General features: G+C 42.9%; 1 protein-coding gene across 1 annotated transcript in view; it reads right to left on the bottom strand.

Moving 5' to 3' along the window:
• The window catches only part of vps8 (VPS8 subunit of CORVET complex), a 434,442-nt gene that overhangs the window by 361,345 nt on the left and 50,204 nt on the right, over positions 1-22,893 (bottom strand). The window contains exons 10-14 of the mRNA XM_055638558.1: positions 19,661-19,814; positions 14,867-14,926; positions 13,131-13,238; positions 10,758-10,838; positions 1,581-1,751 (exon numbers count right to left, since the gene is read on the bottom strand). Coding sequence (XP_055494533.1) covers positions 1,581-1,751; positions 10,758-10,838; positions 13,131-13,238; positions 14,867-14,926; positions 19,661-19,814 — 574 coding nt within the window. The remainder of the gene's footprint in view (positions 1-1,580; positions 1,752-10,757; positions 10,839-13,130; positions 13,239-14,866; positions 14,927-19,660; positions 19,815-22,893) is intronic.

The raw sequence follows: 22,893 nt of genomic DNA, 5'->3' as shown, positions 1-22,893 counted from the left end.
ACATCCCCAATTGCAATACCAATAGATCCTCCTCCTCCTGTCCTGCCTGGAGCTATGATGGCAATATTGTTGCAAATGTCGGGTGCATTTGCTGTGATATGCCATTGAGCTGAAAAGTTTAGTATTCCTGTCTTGCAACTTTGTATCGAATGGGTTGGAAGCAGTGAGGAATGATTTTAACAGTAAAAATTCAGTCGTTTGACCATTTAAAACTTTAATCAGTAATGTCGATAAATAAAGCATGAAATGTTCTCCGGTCCCTCCGTCCCCATTGTTTAATTATTCTGTATATTTTGATTATTCTGTATCTTCTCTCTTTCTATTTTTTTTTATTTCTTTGTGCACAACTACTACGGACTGATGCAAAACTGCATTTCGTTGTACTCATACTTGTATTTGTGCGATGACATTAAAGTTGAATTGAATTGAATTGAATTGAATAAGGTAATCCCAGCCTCGACGGGAAAAATGTCAACCGGAATATGTAAAAATGTTATCATTACCACAGTTTTTCCGCGAAGATGTAAAGACACACACATATACACATACAAGATCAGAGTTTTAATAAGTACTAGACTAAGGGGGACCCGTTGGGTCCCATCCCCTCAACGCGCGGTTGCGGAGCGGGGGGGCTGCCTGCGGCGTCACACACACACACACACACACACACACTAACCCCCCCCCCCCCCCGTTATTACATGAATATTATTCATTCGCTCCTTTTCCCCATCTCCGCCTTATCCACTAACACATAGCCCCGAATTGCGCAGGCACGGCTGGAGAGAGAAGGGGATAGAGAGAGAGAGAAGGGGATAGAGAGAGAGGGCAGAGAGAGTGAGAGGGCAGAGAGAGCGGGCAGGGAAAACCTCTACCGGAATATGTAAAAATGGTACCGTTAGCGCGCCGTGTTTTCGCGAAGATGATTACACACAAACAAATAAACACCCACACACATCCACATACAATATCAGACTTTTAATAGTTACTAGACCAAGTGGGACCCGTTGTGTGTGGTGGGGAGGGGGGGGTCGTGACGGGGGTGTTTCCAGGTTGCTATTGCCTATATGGAGAGAGCCTGTGCGTGACTTTGTTTAACGTGGAGAGACTGGTGCACAGATAGTCACCCCACGGTCCTTGACAGATCCAGGGACATGGAGTCCAAGATGACCTTTTTTGCTGCAGTCTTCATCCGCCTTCCCAGCCGTTGTGTCGCTCCACTAAGGTCAGCCATCATCCTCCGCCTGTTCCACCGTTGAGGTCTTGGTTGGATTGCTCTTGGTCAGAGACCTCCCCCTTGACCGTACCACCATGGGTGGCCCTACCAGGAGCAAAGTTCCAGATGGCATCGCTCTCAGGATCTTAGGTACACACAAGCTTCTCCCCCACGACAAGATGACAATCCGCTGAGAATCCAGCCTAACATTATTAATACACTAAATATTCAATTTAAATTTGAATATAAGGAAGGTGCCACTTCATCTCATATCATCATAAACCACAAAACAAGAGGAAATAAAAACATAACTTAGCTGAAAGAAGTACCCAGTAGTTGAAAACAATTACATTTGCAGAACACTTACCAAAGCCTGGCTCACATTTCCACCAGTGGCCAGAGATTTGAAATGGCTGCTGTTGTAAACCAACTGTACTTCAGCAATGTCCACTATCTCCAGCTCATGTTGGCTCTGCCGGTCCACCACATGCAGCTTCTCAGCACTATCCAGTAGAGCCAGTGTCCGAGAATTGATCCACTGAGACAAGAAAATAAACATTGAATTCTCCCTTTACTGTTTCAGCAAAATATGAAAAGCTCATGAGCACAAACATGGGTAAGAGACCGAGAAAAGTATTACTTGAATGTTTACATCTTTAACTGTCTGAATATTATTACACACATTTATTCCCATTTTTCACACCATGAATTCACCATGGTGTTCATAATACCATATAACCATATAACCATATAACAATTACAGCACGGAAACAGGCCATCTCGACCCTTCTAGTCCGTGCCGAACACATAATCTCCCCTAGTCCCATATACTTGCGCTCAGACCATAACCCTCCATTCCCTTCCCATCCATATAACTATCCAATTTATTTTTAAATGATAAAAACGAACCTGCCTCCACCACCTTCACTGGAAGCTCATTCCACACAGCTACCACTCTCTGAGTAAAGAATGTATAATGATGGCTGAGAGGATCAATGATGAGCCGACTCCAGAATCTCCATCCATTTGATAGTTTAATGCTATTGCACAGTCACCTCAAATTTTCAAAGGCATAACTATGTATTTTTAAATCTTCCCAATAAGAACGATTTAGGAGAAAACGCAACTGTTTAATAGGCAGGAAGCTCACATTCTAGATTGGGTACACTTTTAGCAGGACCTACTTGCATCTCTTCAGAACAAACGGATAATTTTCAGGTCGGGAGAATTTCAGGTCGGGAGTCTGCATCAGATCTAATGCCATCAGGAACAGTACTTGAAATCAGCCATTTACAAGCTGCATCAATAATTTGGATGTGGGAACCAAATCTAACACATCCATGTTTGCTAACGATACACAGTAGTGTGGCATGTGAATTGTGTGAAGAAATTATGGGCTTTGGGCAGATACAAAGATGAGGTCATCAACTTTGACAGAAAAAAAAGTATTTTGTTAAATGATAGATTGAATAGTGTTATTCAAAATGAGGGGTCATCCATTCAGGAGAGAGAAAAATGTCTTGACCCACGGGTTAGTGTATAGTGGAATTCTTTATTTAAAAGGACAAAGGAAGGTGCATTCGAGGCAGAAATCAATTGATTTTTGTACAGTAAGAGCATCAAGAGATATGGGGTGAGTATTTGAAAGTAGAATGGCGGTAGATCAGCCACTGAAAGCCCGAATAGCACGAGAGGTTAATTCTGCTCCTACTTCTTATGTTCTTATTATGATAGTCTCACTAATTTTCTAACTTCAACCATGAAAATGTGTCGTCAAAAAAGGTCTTCCCACAGAAATGAAATCCTCAGTAGATTCTTTTCAAATGCGCTCACATTCTGATAGTATACTGAGAACACAACAAAGAACTCCAGAATAAAAGGTGGTGAACTCCCTTTGTTCATCATCATTTCCTTTCATTCAGTGCTAAATACCACATCCTGCGATAAAAAAAAGGATCCACACCCAACAAAAGTGTTTCCCATTGATACATTTTAATTTTTCTTGTAATTGCATAAATTAAAAACTGGTTCGTCCATATACATATGCTTAGATATGTGCAGGGTAGCGGTTTCACAGCAGGAAGGAGTTATGTTTGAGGTCTGGGTTTCTTTGAAAGCAAGAGCTTTGCCATTATTCAATGCCTGTTATGAGGCTACCACTCATTTTCAATTCACACTCAATATTTCCTTGCTGCAAAGGCATTAACTGAAAAGGATCATGCAAGCAAGAACTGACATACATCAGACATGACTTGGTATCACCCAAGCAAAACGTGTGTTTTGCATATAAATGGGAAACACAACAAGTACCGACAGTTAAATAATAATTACAAGCCACTGGGCAATGTTAAGGTTTCCACATTAAGACGGGTAATAAAATGCCTGTGAGTTTTGTAAAAAATACAGAAATAGAATCGATTCAATATTCATAAGAAAAACAGGATTCTTAAAGGGGTACCAGTGAACTGTGGAAATTGCCACTATTCATGCCTCATTTAATATTTTTTGCACACATGTAAATGCAATCAAAAAGGAAATGCAGCTGTAATTATTGAACCATCTGGCTCCTATGGCCTTTATCAGGAATTGCATTGTTATGTATGCTTAGTCTCCTGATAGAATTATCTAAGTCACCCCAATAAAACCGCTAAGAGAATGCCAAAGCAATGTGAATAAACTCAGCATAAACTCGGCCTCAATGCCCTGGTTAATTTATACTGTCTCAGAGCAACATTATACAATTTTATTTAACTGAAAATAAAAGAGACTGCATTGACTACTAAAAATAATCCAAAACAATAAGATTAGTGTCATTACTTAAATACCATTATGTGTGCGAAATACACAAGTTATTAAAAACCCTTCACACGCCCAACTAAAACTGGATGTATGCAGGACATGGTACTAACTAGTAAGACTTCAGATGACACTGAGGGACTCTAGAGACAAGACCATCAGTGCTGTTGCGCCACCCCTAGTAACTGGCCGGAAGTGGACACCATCTGATGCAGTACAGCAAGCTTCATCAGCCCTGAGGCACAAAGACATCGTGGGGCAAGTCCAGCAGGGAAGAGGAGGCTTTGGCCTTACGACAAGTAAACCAACTTGGCGAAAGGCCACAACATCAGAGCGGAGGACATTGGTGGTCGAGGAGGTGCGGCGACAGGAGGAGGCTGCAAGAAGTGCAAAGGCGGTCTCTCTTGCCAAACAGGGGCAATGGATGCAGTGGGAAGGTGTGGAGCGGAGGAAGATCAGCTGGAAAGAACTATGGGAAATGGAAGCAAGCAAGATCAGCTTCATCATCAGAGCGACTTATGATGTGCTTCCAACACCAAAGAACCTCCAGCAGTGGTACGGCGAGGATCCAACCTGTGCCCTCTGCCCAACTCCAGCAAACCTGAAACACATCATGGTAGGCTGCAAGACCAGCCTCACGCAAGGGAGATACACGTGGCGGCATAATCAGGTACTAAAAAGCCTGGCATCAGCCCTTGAGAACAGGCGGTGTGCGACCAACTCCTTGCCTCCGAGAGCAAGCAACCCCCCCCGCCTAAGGGCAACAACCTTTGTCCGAGAAGGACAGAAAACATCTAAACATCCTTCCACCAGATCAGAAGAAGGAAACCTATGCAGGGCCCGTGACTGGAGGATGCTGGCGGACATCGGCCGACAACTAGTTTTTCCACCTGAAATTGCTTCCACCAACCTCAGGCCAGACTTGGTGTTCTGGTCCCCTTCACAGAAGACTGCTTACATCATAGAGCTCACAGTTCCATGGGAGAACTGTGTTGAGGAGGCCTATGAGCGTAAGAAGCTGCGCTACGCAGAGCTTGCAGCAGAGGCAACGCAGCGTGGCTGGAACACCAAAGTCTATCCAGTTGAAGTGGGATGCAGAGGATTTGTTGCGTCATCTACAATCAGACTGCTGAAGGAGCTTGGAATCCACGGTCAGGCTCTGCGGAAGACCATAAGATCACACTCAGAGGCGGCTGAAATAAGCAGCCGGTGGATTTGGCTCAAGCGGAAAGACCCATGCTGGGCCCCAAGTACGTCAGGGTGAATCTTTGGGATGGTTTGACATGGGACACGCGCTGAGGGCTGATCATCCTGCAGCGGGCCGCCCTTGTGGAGGGTGTATAGTGTTAAAAGGCCGAAACACCCAGTGATGCAAGGGTACACTACTGATGATGTGTCCTGTGCCCAACTATCCTGAAGGTTACACAGGCCAAGATATGTGTATCACCCCCCCGCCCCCCACCGATGTTGAGCGTCTACCACTCTCAACAATCAACGGATGTCGTGAAATGCTCCCCACCTATTGGCACAAGGGACTTTTAACATCTAGTCCTGTGTATTTGATTCTGACCATCATCAAGTATGCAGATGATACACCTGTACATGGTACTAACACCATCATCAAGTATGCAGATGATACAACGGTGATTGGCCTCATCAGCAACAATGATGAGCTGGCCTACAGGGAGGAGGTCCAGCCACTTAGCAGCATGGTGCGCTGACAACAACCTGGGCCTTAACTCCAAGAAGACCAAGGAGCTCATTGTAGACTTCAGGAAGTCCAGAGGCGGCACGCACACCCCCATCCACATTAACGGGACGGAGGTGGAACGTGTTTCTAGCTTCAGGTTCCTGGGAGTCAACATCTCCGATGACCTCTCTTGGACCCACAATACCTCTACTCTGATCAAGAAGGCTCATCAGCGTCTCTTCTTCCTGAGGAGACTGAAGAAGGTCCATCTGTCACCTCAGATCCTGGTGAACTTCTACCGCTGCACCATCGAGAGCATCCTTACCAACTGCATCACAGTATGGTATGGCAACTGCTCTGTTTCCGACCGGAAGGCATTGCAGAGAGTGGTGAAAATTGCCCAACGCATCACCGGTGCCACGCTCCCCTCCATTGAGTCTGTCCAAAGCAAGCGCTGTCTGCGGAGGGCGCTCAGCATCGCCAAGGACTGCTCTCACCCCAACCATGGACTGTTTACCCTCCTACCATCCGGGAGGCGCTACAGGTCTCTCCGTTGCCGAACCAGCAGGTCGAGGAACAGCTTCTTTCCGGCGGCTGTCACTCTACTAAACAACGTACCTCGGTGACTGCCAATGCACCACACCCACCCCCCGGCACACTTATTATTTTTTTTTTATTCAAATCGTTTGCTATGTCGCTCTTCAAGGGAGATGCTAAATGCATTTCGTTGTCTCTGTACTGTACACTGACAATGACAATTAAAATTGAATCTGAATCTGAATCTGACATCAGACATTCTGATGTGAAAGGCAGTCCATCCCCATAATGTGTGATCATCATCACCCAACTGCAACACTACTGCCTGTATAGGCCTGGCAACTGGAACAAGGGATGGTGGGCAGTGCAGGGGTGGGGGGGGGGTCAACATATATATTTTAAATAATGTATCTAAGTATAGGTATTAAGAAGCAAGACTTGTTTTTAATGGAATCATTGCATTAAAAATTGAGCAGCGAGAAGAGACTTTCCATGTCAGATCGTGTCAAATTAAGCTTATGTAATGAGAAAGAAGAGACTTGACCTTTCATTTGAATCCATCAGCCAACAACCTACCCGGGCGATAAAAAATACCAATAAAGCCGTGTGCACATATAAATTATGGAACTGGAGTGCACAAAATAGCAAGGGAACAGAATCTCTATGTAAAAATACTCATAAAACAACAAAACAATTCTAAACCATAAAGTGAAGTAATGCATTTTGCGTGTTTTGTCTGAAGGCTGACCTTCAGGCATGTTGCAATGTTCATACTCTGATGAAAATAGGAAAACCAATTAACGTGGATCCCATGGAGAGAGATGCCATCTGGTGGCCAGTTGTAGACACATCAATATTAGTACATTCAAACACACGAGTTATTTTTACGGAGCATCTTTGTGGGTGCATCTTCCTCACTGAACATTATTTGACATATTAAGAGATATCAACAAATGGAAAAATGCTGGCTTTAAGAGCATCTTAAAAAAATGGCTTAGAAGGATTTGGTAAGGGGTTTCAAGAGCTAGATTTTGGCAACTGAAGGCACTATTGCAACTTTCAGTCAAACAAACTTTGAGGGCAACAATCATGTATAGGACAGGGACAATAAAGGTCAGGGTATGGCAAAGTAATTTACTAGAGAAAACGTACCCAATTAGTTGAAAAAGTGGATTGGAACCAAAAATGGGTAAGCTAAAAATGGGCGGCACGGGGACGTAGTGGTAGAGCAATTGCCTTATAGCGCCAGAGATCCAGGTTCGATCCTGATTACGGGTGCTTCTCTGTACGGAGTTTGGATATTCGCCCCGTGACCTGCGTGGTTTTTCTCAGAGATCTTTGGATTCCTCCCACACTTCAAAGATGCAGATTTGTAGGTTAATTGTCTTGGTATAAATGTGAAATTGTCCCTAGTGTGTGTATGATAGTGTTAATGTGTGGGGATCGCTGGTCAGTGCGAACTCGGTGGGCCGAAGGGCCTGTTTCCATGCTGTATCTCTAAACTAAACTAAAAAGGACAGTTGTCAACTGGATGGGTTCAAAGAGATTGTGCCAATAGAAAAATTCCCAAGAATGGTAAAGGAAGAGCATACAAAGCATATAAAGAACAGGCCGTTTGGCTCACAATGTCCGTGTCGAACATGATGTCAAGACCAAACTTTATCTGCCTGTGGATAATCCATATGCCTCATTTCCCTACATATCTATGTGCCCATCCAAAAGTATCTTAAATGCCACTATCATATCTGCCTCAACCACCACCCTGGACAGCGTGTTCCGGGCACTCACCATCCTCTGTGTATAAACCTGTCCCGCATAGCTACATTAAACTTTGCTCCTCTCACTTTACAGCTATGCCCTCTAATAAATAATATCTAGATATTGAAATGGCAGAAAAAGCAGATATCATAAAATAGGAGGCAGCCATGCTGAACACAGACAATACTAAAAGCCACAGAGAGCAAGAGGGCCAAAGGCAGTAAATTATTGTTGACATAAAAAGGACTAAAAGCTTTAGGATACATATAACAAATAGCAAACCCCTCATTAATTGGTAATAAGTATTCCCTCCTGTCGAGTGGTGATGGAACAACAATCTTTCTCTTGAGGTTAGCAAGAGCAAGGTGTTGATTGTTGAATTCAAGAAGGGAAGCCGAGGAGACATTCACCTATCTTCATTGGTGGGGCAGCAGTGAGAGAGTCAACAGTTTCAGGTTGCTGGGAATGCATCTTTGATGATCTGTCCTGAGCCTGGTACATTGATGCAATCACGGAGAAAAATTATTAATGCCTCCAACTGCTCAAAATTTGAGGAAATTCATCACGTTGCTGAATATTACATCAAACACCTATTCAGTGTAACTTCCAGATACAGAAACTCAAATGCTCAAGAACAAATGAGACGACAAAAAGTGGCGGACATTGACCGTCCAACATGGATGCCTGACCTCCCCGCCATTGAAGGAATTGACAGAAAGCGCTGTCCCAATAAGGCAGCTAATATCATCAAAGATCCACGCCACCTTACCCACACTTTCTTCTCACTGCTACCATTGGGTAGAATTTACAGGATGCTGAAACCCATTACCTCCAGGTACAAGAACAGCTTTGTCCCATTAGGATCTTGAATCAACCATCTGGTTCTTCAATCACACTGCACAACCCAATCTACAAACTTACCAAAGTACTGCACCACTACAGATTTTGCACTATTATAATTGCTCTACGTACATTAGTGGAATACATCAATCAATCTAATACATCAACAGCTCCACAAATGCCCTCCAAAGATTCTTTCAACTCCTTTCCTCCAAAAACCAAAATCCAATTTGTGGGACACATCAATCAGTCTAGTCTAACAGCTCCACAAATACCCTTCAAAGATGTTTAAGAAGTCCAACGTGACCCCACCAATCGCCACATCTTCCCATCTACCTCCCCTGTCTGCTTTCCACAAAGACCCCTCCCTCCATAACTCCCTGGTCAATTCTTCCCTTCCCCCCCGCACCATCCCCTCCCCGGGCAATTTCCCTTGCAACCGCAAGAGATGCTTCACTTGTCGCTTTACCTCCCCCCTTGACTCCATTCAAAGACCCAAGCAGTTGTTCCAGGTGCGACAGAGGTTCATCTGCATCTCCTCCAACCTCATCTATTGCATCCGCTGCTCTAGGTGTCAGCTGATCTATACCGGTGAGACCAAGTATAGACGTGCGACCTAGCGTCCGCATTAACCAACCTCCCTGTGGCTCAGCACTTCAACTCTCCCTCCCATTCCGAATCGGACCTTTCTGTCCTGGGCCTCCTCCATGGCCAGAGTGAGCACCATCAGAAATTGGAGGAGCAGCACCTGATATTCCGCTTGGGCAGTTTGCACCCTAGCGGCATAAACATTGACCTCCAATTTCCGGTAGCCCTTGCTGTCTCCTCCCCTTCTCAGCTCTCCCTCAGCCCTCTGGCTCCTCCTCTTCCTTTCCCCTTTCTTCTCCACCCCCCACCCTACATCAGTCTGAAGAAGGGTTTCGGCCCGAAACGGTGCCTATTTCCTTCGCTCCATAGATGCTGCCTCAACCGCTGAGTTTCGCCAGCACTTTTGTCTACCCTTCAAATATTCTCCACCTCAGTAAATATATATATATATGAATGATAAAAATGGCATTGCTGAAGGAAAGACTGCAGAACAAAGAAACAATAGTTTATTGATGCAAGTTATATAGCAAAATATATCAGATTTATAAAGCAGTATAAAAGGATACCAGTATGATTTTTCTAGGAAAGAACTGCAAATGCTGGTTTAAATCGAAGGTAGACACAAAATGCTGCAGTAACTCATCGGACAGGCAGTATCACTGGAGAGAAGGAATGGGTGACATCTGAAGAAGGGTCTCGTCCCGAAACGTCACCCATTCCTTCTCTCCAGAGATGCTGCCTGTCCCGCTGAGTTACTCCAGCATTTTGTGTCTACAGTATCATTTTTTTGATAGTGTACTTTTTCAGTTTACTTCTGCTTTGTGACAATATTACTTGGCAACATGTAATAGAAATTACTTTGACTGGCATCAGAATAATAGTTCATTGAAGGCTAACTTTGTGAAGGCATGCGAACCCTTGAAGTTCCCATTATTGAACTTTATCCAGATGAAGGATTTTCCTTTTACCAGGCATCTAATTTACAGTTTTGCTAAATATCTGTTCTGCATCAGCCAAAAACACCCATATGCAAAAAATATTGCAGATTTGTTTTAATGAATATGTTGAAGTTCCTCTCGAGCACCAATGAAATGCAAGGAATTATACATGACATTTGGTCAAAACGGAATGAGAAGAGTTGATATCAAGTGTAATTCCGCATGTTGCACTATCCTTTATCTGTACACTGTGGACGGATTGATTGTTAACATGTAAAGTTTTCTTTGACTGGATTGCATGCAACAAAAAACTTTTCACTGTAACTCAGTACATGTGACAATATTAAAATAAACTAAAACAAATAGACGAGTACAAAATCAGAAAATCAAAACATACTGTTAAGTTGATGAGATCATAGTGTAGGTGTAGTTGTCTCTGCTTGCTAACATGTATAGCTCCAGATTCATCTTTCTTCACCTACAAAGAGTACAAAAATTGTTATTAGATAAATTACTGCTGTAAATGTGGTTTATATTAATGCAAATATATACGAAAATATGAGCATATTCAACAAAACAGCTATGAATTCAAACAAAAGCTTTGCTTGCATGTCAACGTGTCCCAAAATTACTGCAAAAACTACAACTGCTTTGCATAAAAATCAAAATACAAAAGTGTTCAGTATTATTAGCATGTTATATTGGCCTGTGGATATCCTATGTTATTGCACTCCCTAGCTCTAGAAAGGGAGTACAAACCAATTATATACGGGTATTTTAAGTTGAAATGGGTACATACACTGTATGTGGAATTTTCATTTTTAAAACAGATTCAAATTTGTAGTTCACCAAACAGTGTTTTACTGGAAGAGGGGATGTATATTTAGAAAAAGTATGATGAACCTTTTCAGACATTTCAAGCATTTGCTCATAAATACATAATTTAGTTCATAATATTGCTATGCACAGATACTGAACCGAATCTTCCCAATGGTGCAGATCTAGAATTGTAAAGAAAAAAAATGTTCCTAATTTATGATTTGTTAACAGTTCATAGTCTATTTCAACATCTCTTTGGCTGTGGAGGGATAGAGAAATAAAAGGGAGGTTTACTCCAAATCACTCGCCCTTGGACCCTTCTGAAGCTTATATGGGGACATGAATGTGTTGGACCCACCAGCCTGTAAAACAGATTGGTATATTAACTTGCATATTAAAAAACACGATTGGATGAGTAGTCACAGACTTTGTTTTTATAAAAAGCACAAATGCAACTAATTACTATCTCACAACGCCAGAGACCCGGGTTTAATCCTGACCAAGGACATTGTGTGGAGTTTGCATGTTAGCCCTTTGGCTGTGATAATATTGGGCATTTTGGGCGCCTTACAAAATGGAGAATTTCTGCCTTTGTAAATCCTGCTTGACATATTTTGCCAAAGGTGCAAAGACCAAGAGGATCATGGCTCCAGAGTGTCTGTGGCCTGGGACAAGGTTGAATAAAAGTTGATGTCCAGATGGCCTTTAATTGTTAATATGTATGAGGGTTTTGCAGAGGGAGCTAGGAGCTGCTGCAAATGCATGCTCAGGATTGGTTGGGAAATGATGGGTTATAATAATGTTGCTAACTATGTCTTCGCGCCGTTACTCTTTATTGGTCAAGTAGGAGGGGCCTTGCCCAAAATTGTTTACTTTACCTGGTAGAATGTTTCTTTGCTTAATGGAATTGTTTCCCACTAATTGCTTTCTATCAAAACTATGTTATGTGATGTTTTGTGATTGGGTTATGGAACTGTCAATTAATGTATTTTGTAACCCTTATTGATGACTGGCTTGTAGCGGTTGCCCTCCCATGTATTTCACGCCAAGAGTCCGTGATGATATAAAAGAGGGGAGAGCTCATTGGGATGTGCCGATCTTCTGGGATAGCGCATGGGAGTGTGCTGATCTTCTGGAGTTGTTCACGAGGGTGAAGGGCTTGAACGAGTAGAGACAAGGATCGGACCCGCAGTATTGTGCTAGGTATTGTATAAGTGTTGGATAATAAAGAGAGTTGATTACCAGTGCTTCGTATTCGGTGTTTGACTGAACCAGATTAGGGGGGTAAGATTAGAACCGGAATTACAGCTGTGTGCGTTTCCTCAAAGTGCTCTGGTTTCCTCCCATATTCCAAATATGTATGGGCTGGTGGCCAGTTGGCCTTCAAACTCGACTGTCTAGGTGAGCAGGTAGAATCCAGGAAGAGTGGATGAGAATGCAGGAAGACAGAAAAATGCAGGTACTGTATATGGGTAATTGGCATACTTTGAGTTTCCCTGCTATTTCTCTCTATGACTCTAAATGCTGAACTTATGATGAAACCAATTCCAGTTCCTTCTCCTTCATCACCATCATCTCATGCACCTGATATTATTTTAGTGAATTTAGTCTTGGTTTAATGATTGGGGGATGCCAAGCATTGGCAGATGCACAATAGAATGTTATTTTTGTGTTATTTCATTAATGAAAACTCATATTTTAGAGATAACCCAAAGTTTGCTGTAACATGTACTTTCTCTTAAAGAGCATGAGAGTGGCAGTGAGACCAAATCCATTGTAATGGTATTTTCAAGATTAATTAAGACTAGCATTTCAACTTCATTGACATGTCACTAAGCATTTCTGGAACTAAAGAATTTGTAATGAAGAATGTTGTTGACAAATATTTGGTGGAGAAAAAGACTTCAATGCTCTTCTCTTCAAATGTAAATTCACATATTTGTAAACTTACCAGAAGGAAATGTATGGCATTTCCCCTACAAAAGGCCAGCATGGGCATTACAGCACTCTGCACTGCTACAAATTGCCAAGATAAAAGTGGAACACTTGCTGGGTTCGTCTGAAATAATCAGAAAGATTTTTATAAATTTATATGTTAATTCAATAAACCTATCATGCAGATAGTTAATAACTTAGTCATGGTGAGGCACACTCAATGATTTACACTTTTTAAATTACCATGTATCTACCATATCGCGTTACTGCAAATGTTATGCAAATTGATCATACAATTTCCAAATGTGCACAATAAATGAAGTGCCTAATTTGGTGAAGAATGTGTGCACCATGGCAGAGAGCCATAAGAGATTTTGTATTAATTCCCACAATTCTTGACCACGTCTACTCTGTTTCAAAGAATACTAGTGAATTGGAATTAAATACAATCTTCCGTGCAATAAGAAAATTGGGATAATAAACATCTAAAGACCGTCATTATTGATGTTAGACAAAAATGCTGGAGAAACTCAGCGGGTGAGGCAGCATCTATGGAGCGAAGGGATAGGTGACGTTTTGGTTCGAGACCCTTCTTCAGACTGATGAAAGAAAGGAAGAGGTGGAGACGGGAAGAAGAAATGAAGAGGTGGAGACAGTAGGCTGTGGGAGAGCTGGGAAGGGGGGGGAGAAAGCAAGGACTACCTGAAATTGGAGGTCAATGTTCATACCGCTGGGGTGTAAACTACCCAAGCAAAATATGAGGTGCTGCTCTTCCAATTTGCGGCGGGACTAACTCTGGCCATGGAGGATGCCCAGGACAGAAGGGTCGGATTTGGAATGGGAGGGATTTGAAGTGCTGAGCCACCGGGAGATCAGGTTGGTTAATGCGAACTGAGCAGAGGTGTTGGGCGAAGCGATCTCCAAGCCTGCGCTTGGTCTCACTGATGAAGAGCAGTTGACACCTAGAACAGCGGATGCAATAGATGAGGTTGGAGGAAGTGCAGGTGAACCTCTGCCTCACCTGGAAAGATTGCTTGGGTCCTTGGATGGAGTCAAGGGGGGAGGTAAAGCGACAAGTGTAGCATTTCCTGCGGTTGCACGGGAAAGTACCAGGGGAGGTGGTGGTTTGGGTGGGAAGGGATGAATTGATCAAGGAGTTGTGGAGGGAGCAGTCTCTGCGGAAAGCCGAAAGGAGAGGAGATGGGATGATGTGCCCAGTGGTGGGATTCCATTGGAGGTGGCGAAAATGTCAGAGGATTATCTGTTGTATGTGACAGCTGGTAGGTTGGAAGGTGAGGACAAGGTGGACTCTGTCCTTGTTATGAGTGGGTGGATGGGGAGTGAGAGCGAAGCTACGGGATATAGAGGAGACCCTGATGAGAGCCTCATCTATAGTCAAAAAGGGGAACCCCTGTTCCCCAAAAAATGAGGACATCTCCGATGCTCTGGTTTGGAACACCTCATCCTGGGTGCAGATGCGGCGTAGACGGAGGAATTGGGAGTTGGGGGATAGAGTCCTTACAGGAAGCAGGGTGGGATGAAGTGTACTACAGATAGCCATGGGAGTCAGTGGGCTTATAGTAGATGTCGGTCAGTAGTCTGTTACCTGCAATGGAGATAGTGAGGTCTAGAAACAGGAGGGAGTGGTCCAGGTGAGTCATTATTGACGTTATATCTGAAGGATTAGGTGGAACAAATGCCCTAATTATTCTAATGTGTTAAAGGACGATAAAGTCACAAAAGTGCACTTACCTTTCCATATGGGAATGTCAGCCAGACTTTCAGTGAGGGTTTCAGTCCAATGACCAAGACCTTAAAAACAAACCAATTCGTTGGATATATCCCACTATTTTTTGGCAAAATGTAGTAACAAAAAGTAAAATCAAGATAAGAAAAAAGCTCTAACGATGCTTGTCTTGACAAATTAATTAGTGAATCAGCAATCCAAAGCACAGACCCATTATGTCTACGCCGACCATCAAGTACCTGTCTATACTAATTGCATTAATGGCCGTTCGGGTTATGGAAATTCATCCTTGCCAAATTCACAAAACACTCCCCAAAAATCTGTGATGAGAAATAAAACTCGCTCTTACAGAATTGATGTGGGGGGGGGGGGGGGGGGGGGGGGGGGGGGGGGGGGGGGGGGGGGGGGTAAACACAAAATGCAAAATCTCTGTATTTATTGCAACTCACATTTTTTTAAAGTAGGCACTGATTATTGGGCATTTTTGAGCATGGTTTTGCTCTTTTACCTATATTTAATATGCATTTATGTCTCCATAATATGTCTCCATTGTAACTGAATGAGGAATGCAATGTGGGACCACTAAAGACTGTCAACTACTATCTTCCCTTCCCCCATCTGACTCCATCTGCTCTTTTTTCTCTCTTTGTCCCTATCTATCACCATCACTTTCCAGCTTTTAGTTTGCTCTCTTTTCACTCCAGATTCCAGCCTCTGCAGTCTCGAAACATAGCTACTGGCCACTTAAGAGATTTGCTCTGGAAACTGAGTGGCCACATAGCTGCAAATGGAATGGACTTCCACTTATAAGGCTTTTCTACGGGCCGTGCGGCCAGAAGGCTTCCCGACAGGCCGCGGCTGTGGACTGGGAATGCGGCCGGAGGCCTTTATCGAGGCGCCGCGGTCTAAATGCCTCCCGGATCTCCTTGCAGAAGCCCAGCTCGAGGCCCGGCCGGGACCTCATGGGTAGAAGCCCGGGTCGAGAAGCAGCCGACAGAGACCACAGCTAGGGCCCAGGTCGGCACCATGGAGGGTTGGAGTGGGGCGTCGACAGCGGTGAGGCCTTGGCGGCACCGGTGAAGCTTCGCAACAATGGGGCTTCGGCGGTGGTGAAGCCTCACGGTGGCAGCGATGCTTCGAGGGTCCACCCGTGGAAGACGAGAGTGTGGCGGACCACTGTGAGAGAGGGGAAGAACAATGGAGCACAATGGGGAGACAAAGGACAATGGGGACCCGGCGTGGGGGAACTGATGTGGGGTGGGAGGGGGACAAAAGGAGGAGCCGGCATGCTTTGTCGCCTTGTCAGTGCTGTAGGTGGCTGCTACTTGTACACATTGTGTATGCAAGCAAATTATCTCATTGTGAATCTCCTCTGACCCTCTACGGTCCAATCATGATACTCATATAGTGTGGTGACCAGAAATGCGCACAATATTACAGCTGTGGGCAAACCAATGTTTTATAAAGCTTTTCAATTACCTCCCTGCAGTTACAGTGCACTCTGTGATGTTTTGAGACAAAGACCCATCCTTTATTTATTTGCCTCTGTACTCCAAAATTTAAGATTTGTAACAGAAAAAAAAAATCGCATGTGGTTAAAGTGCACATTGCCAGATTTTATTAAAGGGTATTTTTACACATTTTGGTTTCACCATGCAGAAATTACACCAGTGTTTATACATTGTCTCCCATTTCAGGGCATCGTAATGTTTGGGACACAGCAATGTCATGGAAATGAAAGTAGTCATGTTTAGTATTTTGTTACATATCTTTGCATGCTATGACTGCTTGATATCTGCGATTCATGGACATCACCAGTTGCTGGGTGTGTTCTCTGGTGATGCTCTGCCAGGCTTGTATTGCAGCCATCTTTGGCTTATGCTTGTTTTGGGGCTAGTCCCCTTGTTTTCTCTTCAGCAAATAAAAGACATGCTCAATTGGGTTCAGATCGGGTGATTGACTTGGCCACTCAAGAATTGACCATTTTTTTAGCTTTGAGAAGCTCCTTTGTTGCTTTAGCAGTATGTTTGAGATCATTGTCTTGCTGTAGAATGAACTGCTGGCCAATGCGTTTTCAGGCATTTGTTTGAACTTGAGCAGATAGGATGTGTCTATACACTTCAGAATTCATTGTGCTACCACCATCAGCAGTTGTATCGTCAATAAAGATAAATGAGCCAGTACCTTCAGCAAGCCATACATGCCCAGGCTATAACTCCCACACCACCGTGTTTCACAGATGAGGTGGTATGCTTTGGATCTTAGGCAGTTCCTTCTCTCCTCCATACTTTGTTCTTGCCATCACTCTGATATGTTAATCTTCATCTCATCTGTCCACAAGACCTTTTTCCTGAACTGTGGTTGCTCTTTTAAGTACCTCTTGGCAAACTGTAATCTGGCCATACTATTTTTGCAGCTAACCAGTGATTTGCATCTTGCAGTATGGCCTCTGAATTTCTGTTCATGAAATCTTCTGCAGACAGTGGTCATTGACAAAGCAACACCTGAAGAGTGTTTCTAATCTGTCGGACAGGTGTTTGAGGATTTTTCTTTATTATAGAGAGGATTCTTCTGTCATCAGCTGTGGGGGTCTTCATTGGCCTGCCAGTCCCTTTACGATTAGTAAGCTCACAAGTGCTCTCTTTCTTCTTAATGATGTTCCAAACAGTTGATTTGGGTAAGCCTAAGGTTTGGCTGATGTCTCTAACAGTTTTATTATTGTTTCTCAGTCTCATAATGGCTTATTTGACTTTCATTGGCACAACTTTGGTCCTCATGTTGATAAACAGCAATAAAAGTTTCCAAAGGTGATGGAAAGACTGGAGGAAAGACTAGGTGCTGAGAGCTCTCATGTACCTGCATTAAGGAGGCAATTAAACACACCTGAGCAATTACAAATACCTGAGCAATTACAAACACCTGTGAAGCCATGTGTCCCAAACATTATGGCGTCCTGAAATGGGGGGACAATGGATAAACATTGCTGCAATTTCTACATGGTGTAACCAAAATGTATAAAAATGGCCTTTAATAAAATCTGACTGTGCACTTTAGCCACATGTGATTAATCTATCTGTGGAAATCAACAATCTTTTTCACCTTTACTTCGTTGTCATTCAACATGTATTAGTATTGGTATTGCTTTTTTTATCGTATGAACACGATACAGTGAAAAACTGCAGATTAGACCATGCAATCATACTATGTACAAGTACAACAGGGAATGCAAGAAGAAAAATACTACAGTACAGAATATGATGTTGCAGCATTTTAACATTAGCTGCAGAAAAGTGTGGATAATAAAAAAGTGCAAAATAAAATGCCCCTGTCCTACTTAGGAAACCAGAACGGAAACCTCTGGAGACTTTGCGCCCCGCCCAAGGTTTCTGTGCGGTTCCCGGAGGTTTTTGTCAGTCTCCCTACCTGCTTCCACTACCTGCAACCTCTGGCAACCTCCAGGAACCGCACGGAAACCTTGGGTGGGGCACAGACTCCAGCGGTTTCCGTTCAGGTTTCCCAAGTGGGACAGGGGCACTAACAACGTATTTAGTAGTAATCATCTTGACTGCTACATTACTGTCATTTGAAATTACCTTTCCCCAGGGGTTCCCTGCCCCATTATTATTAGTGAATACCTTCCATGTGAAACAGCACAGCTTTGTTCACGTTATTAGTCTGACTACTTAAAAACTTTTGAAGAGGCAGCACAAAGCCTGACCTTGAGAAAGTCAGCTTTGTGATTCATTTTTGAGTTTGAAGGTTCTTGAAAAGCTTCAAACAAATAATAGCATACCAACCTTCTATTGTACATACCAACCTTTCACAGTCTCAAGTCACAGAGCACTTTACAACCAATTAAGTACTTTCTGAATTTGAGCAATGTTGTAAAGATGGTAGTTAATTTGGACATGTCAGCACAAACTGCAGCGTGATAACACAAACAGATTGCTTTTTAGAATTGTGGATTGAAAAACAAAAGAAGTATGGCATTTCAACCCAGTAAATCTCAGGAAACTTTTCCACAGCAGTTACTATTAGCAAACCAAAATTGTTTCCACTAAAAAGATAGTGTAGGTAGCGAGGAAGATAACCAAATGATACTGCAGGATATTGATGATTGGAAACTAGGGAGAGGAAATGGCCCATGAATATTTAATCCAGAAAAGTGCAAACTGGTGCATCTTAAGATATCAAATACAAAACGAAAGTATATCTTAAATGGCAGAACTCTCAGAAGCACGTATATACAGAGGGATCTTGGAGTGAGAGTCCACAGTTCACTGAAAGTGGCAACATAAGTGGAAAGTGTGGTAAAGAAAACAAACAGCAAATGTACCTCTACAGATCAGCGCATTGAGTATCAAAATTTGTAAGTCATGTTGCAGCTGCATAAAACTTTGGATAGGCCACATCTAGAGAATTGTGTGCAATTGTTTGCCACACAATAGAAAGGATGCAAAGGCTTTGAAGGTGTAGAAGAGGTACATCTAGATGTTGCTCAAGATTGGAATGAATTACAAGTCGTTGGACAAATTGGAGTGGATCAAAGGCTTGTAAGGGACGAGCTGAAGATTAGCAGGAAGGCAGATGAGAGGCTGGTAATGGGAGAAATGGTGTACTCAAGTATGATAATAATGAAGATTTGAACAACTTCTGGGAACTTTTGGTTCTTCTCACTTTGTACCCGGCTTCATATATTGCTTTACTTTCAAATAAATGGATACCTTCTTTATTAGTCATTGAGACAGCAAAGCATATGAGACTAGGTTGGTGTCAATTTTTTTAAAAATCCCTTATACCTTTGTTAAAGAAGCCATCGCCAGCAGCCCGTATTGTGTTATAGGGTGATCTCTCAGCTCCAGCTTTACGAGCAATGGTTCAATGCAGCAAACTTCACCTTTAGCTCCACTAAACAAGCAGCGGGACTCGCATGTTCTCACTCCCATTACTCTCCTAAAATCAATATTACAGAATAACATTCAGATACAAAACAACCTGCAGATGCATGAATTAAAATTACAGGAATGAATACATTAAAAAAATAAGGTCCTGCTAGATTAAAATATGAACAAGATAAAAGTAAAAAATAGGTTTATACATCACTACACACTAAAAATTAACTGCAAGTGCTACATATTAAACAAAATGTTGTGCTTTCTTCTCTGATCATTGCTGGGATCTGTGAAGATCTCCCATTAGTGAAAACACACAGAGTGTCTACCACTCTCTGTAGTCTCCTGCAATAGGTCAGTGTAATCTCTACTGCATATATGTAGAATTTTGATTTGTATACATATCAAATCTCTTCAATCTTCCAATGATGTAGAGGCATGGATGAGCTTTCTTTATGATTCCATTGATGGGCAGGGTCCAGGACGGATCTTCAGGAACTTGAAGCTGTTGACTCTTTCCCCCATTATCTTGTCAATGAAGATAGCTTTGTGGATACGTGACTTTCCACTCCTGGTCTTGTTAACATTGAGAGCACTATTGTTGTTCTGGCACCATCGAATCAGATTTTCAAGCTCTCTCCTGAACTCTAGCTCAGGATTAACCATTATTCGTCCAACAACGGTGGCATCACTGGCAAATTTAACTATGGTGTTGGAGCTGTGTCTGGCTACCCAGTCATGGGTATAGAGTGGAGCTGCCTGAGCACACAGCCTTGATGTACTCCTTAATCTGTGTTATTTTTCTATAGATTTAAAACAACTCCCATCACGATAACCCCGCAAGCCGATCAACAATGTGTGGGTGTCACAATTTAGCCAACTCCCATATTTACCCAACACCAATGAGCCCATTTTTCAATAAAAATGTCTAAATGGAATTAGAAGCAATTATAAATTCACTCTAGTTCCTGGACCAGAGAAGCAGCATAGATAATTAGCATACTTTCATAGAATCATTGTCACACGATACAGAAATGGACTGTTTTGGCCCACTACACTCATGCCAGTCTTTCTGCTCATCTACAATAATCCCATTTGCCTCCATTAGGTACATATCCTTCTACGCTTTGCCTATTCAAAATATCTATTAATCAAAATATTATACTGGATTCCATCACTACCTCTCAAAGTTCTAGATATCAATCAATCTCTGTGGTAAACCTTGCCCCTCAAATCCCTTTAAAATTATTTCTTCTGACATTTAACTTATGCTCCCTTGTTTTTGATACTAAAGACCATGTGACCAATCAGAGCCAACATTGGCAAGAACAGATCTTAGATATGATCTTATTGGATGGTGGAGCAAGCTCAGGCATCAATTCCTCATGCAAAATAAAGCATGATGGGAAAGGATGCAAACCCCAAACAATGATATTTGAACCTCCGGTCTTGTAATTACATTCAAAACAATCACCGCAGTGTGAATTTTTTGAGGATGTGACAAGCGAATGGATGAAGGAGAGCCAGTGGATGCAGTGTATCTGGACATTCAGAAAGCCTTTGATAAGGTCAAACACAGGAGATTACTGGGCAAAATTAGAGCACATGGTATTGGGGGTAGGGTATTGACATGGATAGAGAATTGGTTGGCATATAGAGAGAAAAAAGTTTGAATAAACGGGTCCCTGTCAGAACGGCAGGCTGGGGCGGCTGCGGGACCCGGAGCTGGGGCGGCTGCCCGCAGCTGATGCTGTGGCGGGCCGTCTCGGAGCGGAGATGGCGTTCCGGCTTTCGGCGGCGGCGACATCACCACGGAGGTCCGCTGGACTGGAGGACGGCCTCTCCGGCCTGGATCGATCGCCTCAGCGCAGAGGGAGAACAAGTAGGGAAGAGAGGGTGACTAAGACTTTGCCTCCATCACTGTGAGGATGTGCGTGGTGAACTCACTGTGGTGGATGTTTAATTTGTGTTTATTGTATGTTTTGTTTTTATTGGTTCTGGGTATGACTGCAGACAACATAATTTTGTTCAGACTGAAAGGTCTGAATGACAATAAAGGAATCTAATTCTAATCTAATTCAAAAGAACTCCTTCTGCAGTTGTAAAGGTGTTGCAACTATTTACAATATATATTAATTATTTAGATGATGGAATTAAAAGCAACACTAACAAATTTGCAGATGACACAAAGCTGGGTGGCAGCGTGAACTGCGAAGAGGATGCTAGGAGGTTGCAGGGTGACTTTGACAGGTTGTGTGAGTGGGCAGATGCGTGGCAGATGCAGTATAATGTAGATAAATGTGAGGTTATCCACTTTGGCGGCAAGAACAAGGAGGCAGATTATTATCTCAATGGTGTCCGATTAAGAAAAATGGAAGTGTCAGGAGACCTGGGTTCCTTGTACACCAATCACTGAAAGATAACATGCAGATATGGCAGGCAGTGAAGAAAGCTAATGGCATGTTTGGATGGCGGGGCTGTCATATGAGGAAAGATTGGAAAGACTGGGCTTGTATTCACTGGAATTTAGAAGGATGAGAGGGCATCTTATAGAAACATATAAAATTATAATAGGACTGGACAAGCTAGATGCAGGAAAAAAATTCCCAATGTTCTGGGAGTCCAGAACCAGGGGCCACAGTCTAAGAATAAATGGGAGGCCCATTTAAAACTGAGATGAGAAAAAACGTTTTCACCCAGAGAGTTTGAATTTGTGAAATTCTCGACCACAGAAGTCAATAGAGGCCAATTCACTGGATGAATTTAAAAGAGAGTTAGATTGAGCTCTCGGGGCTAGCAGAATCAAGGGATATGGGGGGAAGGCAGGCACAGGTTACTGATTGTGGATGATCAGCCATGATCCCAATGAATGGCGGTGCTGGCTCGAAGGGCCAAATGGCTTCCTCCTGCATCTATTTTCTATGTTTTCTATGTTTCTATGTACAATCGGATGCCAGAATTTCATAGTGTTCTGTTGTACATGATTAATTTTCAATGAAAAATCATCCACAATTTCACATTGTTCTCAATTTTTGTTCCAACCACTATTCAGCTGACCTGCTAATGCATGAGGGGGGATCAAACAGTATGCAGCAACTTGCCTGAAGGCCACTTCTATGATATCGATCTGAATGAGTAGC

This window comes from Leucoraja erinacea, chromosome 7, assembly GCF_028641065.1.
Source record: "Leucoraja erinacea ecotype New England chromosome 7, Leri_hhj_1, whole genome shotgun sequence".
Classification (NCBI taxonomy): Eukaryota; Metazoa; Chordata; class Chondrichthyes; order Rajiformes; family Rajidae; genus Leucoraja; species Leucoraja erinaceus.
The sequence above is the reverse complement of the archived record's forward strand: the minus strand, read 5'-3'. Positions and strand labels throughout refer to the sequence as shown.